Here is a 7,570-nt window from a genome sequence, read left to right on the forward strand (position 1 = left end):
CTTTTGCTCTCCCCTATGTATACAGTGACACTCAAGTCTATGTAGCTTTTCCAGTACTTCAGAGCCCAGAATTCAGATGTTTTGTTGGTGTACTTAAGAAAAATAAAATAGAAGCAATAAGGGAATACAGCTAGTTGTTGACTTGCAGTTGATTTAGTGACCGTTCGATGTTACAATGGCACTGAAAAAAGTGACTTACAAGCATTTTTCACACTTACGACTGTTGCAGCATCCTTGTGGTCATGCAATCAAAATTCAGATGATTGGCAACTGACTCATGACAGTTGCAGTGTCCCGGGGTCATTTGATCACCTTTTGCAACCTTCTTACAAGCAAAAATAATGGGAAAGCCAGATTCATTTAACAACCATGTTAGTATCTTAACAACTGCAGTGGTTCACTTAAAACTGGGGCAAGAAAGGTCGTAAAACGGGGCAAAACTCATTTAACAACTGTTTCACTTAGCAACAGAAATTTTGGACAATTGTGGTTGTAAGTCAAGGACTACCTGTATACTTTATAGCAGTGGTGGCGAACCTATGGCACGCGTGCCAGAGGCGGCATGCGGAGCCCTCTCTGTGGGCACGCGCCATTGCCCCAGCACACATGGTCTCTAAAAGTTCGCCATCACTGGCCTAAGGCCAGCCAGCCTGGAATCGCCATTGGGGAGACCACCATCCCACCCGCCAGAGACCCCCTGGATCTCCCCCAACCCTGCCCGGCTCCCACAGGTGTCCCTCCCCATAAGCAACATCAAGGTGGCCACGCCCACCCCGGCCATGCCCACCCAATCTGCCATGACTACAGCAGCCACACCCATCCAGTGGCCACACCCACCCAGTCTTCTAAGCCCACTGTAGCTGTGCTCACCAAGTGAGCCACACCCACCCGGCACCCGGCGATACATAAGTGGGTTTTGGGTTGCAGTTTGGGCACTCGGTCTCTAAAAGGTTTGCCATCACTGCCTTATAGTGAGGCAACCAATGATTGCAAGTTTTTGAATCCTTTGCAATAGTGGCAAATATCTGTAGCTCGAGTGTAGGATGAGGGCGAAAGTTCGTTCTCTGAGCTTGTGTCCATTTAGGGCAGTGGTTCTCAACCTGTGGGTCAGGACCCCATTTGGGGTCGATCGACCATTTCATGGGGGTCGCCAAGCAAGGCTGTCCGCCATTTTTATGTCCGCCATTTTTTTTGTCCGCCATTTTTTTCCCCTTTTCCAGCGGGTGTCTTACCTCCCTTGGGCTGGGCCAGCTGGTGGTCGGCCTGCTCCATCTCTGCCGCTTGCCAGCTACACCTCGGCCGGCGCAGGGGGCGGAACCACACATGCGTGGTGCTCCCGGGCAAGGAAAGTCCTCGACTTACGACCGGTTGGGTAGTCCTCGACTTACGACCGGTTTAGTCCTCAACTTACGACCAGTTTAGTCATCGACTTATGACCGGTTTAGTCCTCGACTTACGACCGGTTGGGGTCGCGGCATTAAAAAGGTTGAGAACCACTGATTTAGGGGATGTCAGTCCTTTACCATCATGTGAACTTGCATATTCCAGGTTCTAATTTTTATCTAAAAAGCTAGTGGTGTTTATATTTAGCCTTGAAAGTTCACATAGGAAACTAACAAGCCTAGAGACTTGATTTAACCGTAGAATCTCTGGATACTAATCCTTGCACCTCTAATTTGCCTTAGAAAGATTCCTGTCGGAAACCCTGCAGCTCAGTGTGGATTGCATTACAAAAACCACTAGCTTATTTTACTACTGAAAGGCAATTTTCCAGTGGAAACGTGGCGTAGTAGCTTTGCAGAGCTCTGAATAAGCCACCTTAGATTATGTTAATTTCATTCATACTGCCGTAAAAGGCAGAAAATATTATTTCTTTCCAAAAGTGGGGTCTGAATAGGCCACAACTTCAAGATCTTCCAGGCTTTTAAGAAAACTATTGATGTTCAGGGTTAATCTTTGTATTATCCATAAGAAATAATAAGACAAGCAGGAAAGATACATTGTCCAAGGCTGCAAAGCCATTGATCAATATAAAAATATCTCCATTGTCCCTAACTGAGAAGCCAAACCACTGTTCTGTTGAGGCAACATTCCCAGAAGACAATTTTTAGTTCCTTACATGACCCATATTTGAAAACATATAATTAACAGGCCCCTGCATTACTCCCAACTTGGTCATAAGAAACCACTGCTTTATGGATGTTCTGTAACATCCCACTTGTCTCCTTAACAATGGAAGAAAGAAAAAGCTGTAAAAAAAAAACTGGAATTGGATCAACAATATTGTCCATCAATGGTCTATACAAGTTACTTCCTTTTCTGTGATTTTACTTCTGATATTTGACCATTTGTGCAAGAAATAACACCTTGGTCAGGTCCACCTTGGTCAGGTCCAAAGGAACTGAAAGAATAATTTCACTATCAATTTCACCATCCGTGGCATTTTTACCTATGTGAAGTTGAATATACTATGTCTGGATAGCTGTACACAAGTAAAACACGTCATATATTTTCAATATTTTATAGAATGACAGGTAGTCCTTGACCTATGACCACGACTGAGCCCAAGATTTCTGTTCCTAAGTGAGACATTTGTTAGGTGAGTTTTGCCCCATTTTTCAATCTTTCTTGAACAGTTGTTAAGTGATTGATTACAGTTGTTAAGTTAGTAACACAGTTGTTAAGTGAATCTGCCTTCCTCATTGACTTTGCTTGTCAGAAGGTTGCAGAAGGGGGATCCCATGACCCCGGGACACTGCAACCGTCATAAATATGAGTCAGTTGCCAAGTGTCCAAATTTGGATCACGTGACCCTGGGGAAGCTGCTACAGTTGTAAGTGTGGAAAACGATCATAAGTCACTTTTTTTTACTGCCATTATAACTTTGAACGGTCACTACATGAACTGTTCTAAGTTGAGGACTACCTGTATTTGCAGGAATTATACAGCCTACTTAGGTCCTATATTCATCTTTGTACTGTGTCTCAATAATCAGTTTAAATGCTTTTAAAGGTTTTAATCTGGAACACATCTGCCTACAGCAGGGGCAAAAAAATTAAGGTGGCAGCCACAATTGTGCAATCAAAGACCTGCTTCTCTTTGTAGATGTGTTGCATATAAAAAAGGGGGCAGACTTCAACTGTTTTATTGAAGTTGCTATCTTGCCTATTTTGAAGTTGCTATCTTGCCTCCCTCTGTCTGGAGTTTAAAAGTTGTTTTTTTAAAAAAAAATAGCAATAACTGTATTTACCTGGAATCTTTTCATAGGTGGGTAGAAGTAAGGATATCTATAAAGAAAATGCCTGTATTTGTTCTTGAACACCTGCCAAAATAAAAGGAAAACATTTTAATAGTTAAATCTAAGAAAAAAATTGCTATGCTTAGTACCCAAATAAAAAATCAAGGATGTTGCCAACATACTGCATTTTCTTCTGAATCGTCTGACTTAAATCTTCTTCGGAAGTGTTTTGCCTACAACAGAAAAGGAGATAAGTTTAAAAGGGAGTGCTTTTATTTCTATTGTATTGCTAACTTAATTTTGGTGTCAGCCTCCGTACTTGTTTCCTGAAATGTGCTCTCAACATTTTTCCCCCAAACCTTTTGTGGGAGGACTGCACACACACACCCCTTGAGAAAGAAATATTTTGGGAATATTAAAAGGCAGAGTATTATATTTCCCCAAAGGATCTTAAAGGCAGAAAAGCAGGCCCAGTTTTCTTAATAGCCCCAGACAGAGGCCAGGTCTGTAGAAATACAGATTTGATCATCCTTTCAGAAAGATTGAAGGCAGGAAGCTTGGAGCTGATGAGATTAGAAAGACAAGGACCCCTGAAATCTACATACCCCATCCAAGCTCTAAGGACAGGAAACATGACCTTTAGGACATAATAGGATTAACCCACCACCATCAGAATACCAGGTCAGAACCTCAGGTCAAATTACATCACACAGGAAATACAAACCCACAGGAAAAGGAATTCCAAGCACAAAACCCCAAGAAGGTATAAAAACCCACCACTCCCGGCTACATGTGATCAGCTTTCCCCGAGCCACATTTCTGTCTGGTTCTGCTCTTCAATAAACTACAACCTTCTTTCTAAAGCAGTCTCCATTATGTTTATTCCCAGCTTGGACTGGACCCCGATAAAGATTTTTCTTTCAACACTTTATTAAATTTCAAAAAAAGTATAAAATATAAAAAAACAAGACAAAGAAAAAGAGTTAGAAGAGGGAAAGGGGTAACAAAAAAAAAACCAACCTGAAAAAAACAACCAACTAAAAGGGAAAAAAAGCTATGGAAAAAAGTAACTTCTGATTTTCTTCAGTACAGATAAGAACCTAAACATCAATGACTCTTCGAGCTAGAATAAGGCATCATGAACAGTACTTCTATCACCACAAACAGATCTAATGATCAACACCGCAAATTAAAATTTGGGGTTTTTTTCCGTTTCAATAAACAAATCCAGGAGTGATACAATACTGTACTGTTCTGAAATAAAATGAAGCCATTTGTCTGAAATCGTATAGGAATTCTTGCCTGAGCAGGAGGTCGGACTAAAAGACCTCCCAGGTCCCTCCCAACTCTGTGGTTATTCTGATATTCTGATATTCTGTTATAGAAATAGCAAATAGCATTAACCTGGACATCACAGAGCCTAGTGATGATATGCTGAGCATGAAAACAGCACTGTTTTATCATCTACCCTTGATAAAAGCTATCTCTATATCTGTAGCATCTGAATTTGCTTTTTAAATATTTCTTGTAAAAGTAGAACAGAGATAGGGAGGCTCTAAATAAAATTCCAGGCTGGGAAACACATATGCCTGGAACCAGCAAAAATATTTCTGGGTAGAATTAACAGTACTTAGTTAGAGGGATCAGCGATCTAACTTAATGATACCAGTGGTGGGATTCAAATATGTGAACAACCGGTTCTCTGCATGGATGCCGCTTCCGGAAGTCCATTCTGGGCCTGGGCAACAAAAAATTAGCTACCGGTTCTGCCGAAGTGGTGCGAACTGGCTGAATCCCACCACTGAATGATACCTTCAATAATAATTTAGAAGCATATGAACCTGCTTTATACTGAGACAGACTATTATAACTGCAGGAAGTTATAATAGTCTAACAGAAATATAGGCAGGCAGAAATATATTTAGCTCTTCCAGAAGAGGTTGAGAACTGAAGTTAACCTCTTGCTGTAAAATAGAACTGTTGCTCATCCATACTAAGCATGTAATGAAGTTGAGAGGGAACATGCAAAATTCATCCATTTGTTCCCAAGTGTTCCTGAATTGACCCATTTTGCACATGCCTAAAAATGAATTGATGGAAAAAAGGGACAATGGTCTTATAGCCTAAATATATTCATTTGTTGTGTGTGTTTATCACAGCTTAAGTCGGATGCCAAGAAATAATGAGTGACTGCTGGAAGATCCCAAGGAGTTTTTAGGATGCTAACTTGCACTAACATTATATAGCACACAGCTTTGTATATAAGGAATGCTAATCAAAAGTTGTGCAATTTCCTGATGGAATATTAGTATTTATGTAATGCTAGTGTGCATTATATGATCCGGCAAGAGACTGATATCGACAATACATAGAATTCTTGTTCTTACTCCCAAAGGTGCTTTTTCATGAGGCAACTGGACTTTCTTGTTTTTCTTTGAAGACATTTCGCTTCTCGATGAGAAATTTCTTCAAAGAAAAACAAGAATGTCCACTTACCTTGTGAAAAAGCACCTTTGGGGTAACTATGACCTGGATGACTGAGCATCTCCACAGACATCTTACTATTTTCACTTTCCACTAGATGGCATAGCTAACTGACAGAAAATTCAATTGCTGGATTGGATAGGATTTCTTCCTTTCGCAGGCCACAGAGGTATAAGATATATTTGCTACTTTTGGGGATATATGAATAATTACCATTGTATTGCTCTATCATTATCATTCAGTTATATCCCAAATATAATGTAACAACAAGAATGTTTAAAAAAAATAAATGTGTTGATGATGTTCCTGTAATTACTTAGGACCTAGATCCGTGGTGGTGCACCTATGGCACGCGTGCCACAGGCGGCACACGGAGCCATCTCTGGTGGCACGCGAGCCATTTCTGGGCCGAGCTGTTCCCTCCTCCTCTCCATGTATGCGCAGTTCTCCGCACATGCACAGTCTGGGAATAGGCCAGAGGCTATAAAAAGAGCAACTTTCGGCGGAAGCAGCATTTGCTGCAGACAGCGAGAGAGTGAGCACAAGTTGGAGCGGACAGCGAGCCAACAGCTCGGTGGCCATGCCCACTCAGTGGCCATGCCCACCTGGCACCCAGCGATGCATAAGTGGGTTTTGGGTTGTAGTTTGGGCACTCGGTCTCTAAAAAGTTCTCCACCACTGACCTAGATTTTCTTTTTAATGATATGCAATCTACTACTTATAGAATGTTAAACTTAAATGATAACCGAGTTCTGGGATAACAGGAAACTTAATAGATTTGATGATACAGACAAGTGAGCAGCCAGCTTGACTTGTTCTCACATTTATCAAACAATGTCAAGCTGACAAGGTTTAAGAAGCTCAGTGAAGTGCATCTTGCACAGCACATATCAGGCCATCAGAAATTCAGAATTTCCCATCTCCTCTCAATGCAAAGGTACAAAAGGAAGCAGGATAGATCTCATTTGCTGTCAACCGTCCCACTGCAGTAATTAGCAAAATAAACTCCTGGGACATTTTTTCTCGAAGATGTAACTTTACTGAAAAGCCATATGGGTACAGAAGTAGAAAAGCCACTTTTGACATTTTTGCACACAAATAGCATAGGAAAACTTTTCCTCCCCCCCACCTCCTGTTGTCCATTGTCCACCAATCAGCTGCACTTGCTTTATTTTGGAAATGGCCTATCTGCCTCGGATGTTGCCACTCAATGACCTTAGGGTTTAGATCTGTCTCATGCTTCCAGGAAGCACACTTGTATTCCACAGTTCCCTCCCAAACCTCCCTTACATTCCAATGTCTTCCCTCCTCCCTCCTGTTACTGTTGTCTGGTTGCGAGCAGGCCTGTGTAGAGAGTCAACCATGACACTAGCTCTGATGAAGTTCCTGGGTAATATTACCTCTGTACTTCATTTGTCTTCAGTTCAACATACCATTGAATTGTAGGTTTGGTCAAAGATGTTGGTTATCTAATAGGCTTACATGAAATATTGGGTTTTGCCTTGGCAAAGTGGTTTGTGCTGTGTAGAAAAAACAGTTCATCTAGTTCAGGCAAAGCTGCACCATCAACAGTTCCTGTTATCTTGAACTGTCAACCAGCCCTTGGAAAAGCTGTTAGAACTATCAGAAGATCCTCAGATGAGAGACACTATTTATTTATTTATTTATTTATTTATTATTCGAATTTATATCCCGCCCTTCTCCTTGCGGACTCAGGGCGGCTGACAATCAATTAAAAACACCAATAACAATCACAAAGTTAAAATTAATTAAAATGAAATATTTAAATTTGTCTGATTAAAATATGATTAAAAACCCCTCTAAAAACCCCTCTTAAAAATTATCCTA

At 41.1% G+C, this 7,570-nt stretch overlaps 1 protein-coding gene across 1 annotated transcript in view; it reads right to left on the minus strand.

The window, feature by feature from the left end:
• IBSP (integrin binding sialoprotein) overlaps nt 1–7,570 on the minus strand; it is a 17,011-nt gene that overhangs the window by 6,429 nt on the left and 3,012 nt on the right. The window contains exons 2-3 of the mRNA XM_029284749.1: nt 3,421–3,471; nt 3,242–3,322 (exon numbers count right to left, since the gene is read on the minus strand). Coding sequence (XP_029140582.1) covers nt 3,242–3,322; nt 3,421–3,471 — 132 coding nt within the window. The remainder of the gene's footprint in view (nt 1–3,241; nt 3,323–3,420; nt 3,472–7,570) is intronic.

The sequence above is a fragment of the Protobothrops mucrosquamatus genome, unplaced genomic scaffold (genome assembly GCF_001527695.2).
Source record: "Protobothrops mucrosquamatus isolate PMUCROS unplaced genomic scaffold, P.Mucros_1.0 scaffold893, whole genome shotgun sequence".
Taxonomy (NCBI): domain Eukaryota; kingdom Metazoa; phylum Chordata; class Lepidosauria; order Squamata; family Viperidae; genus Protobothrops; species Protobothrops mucrosquamatus.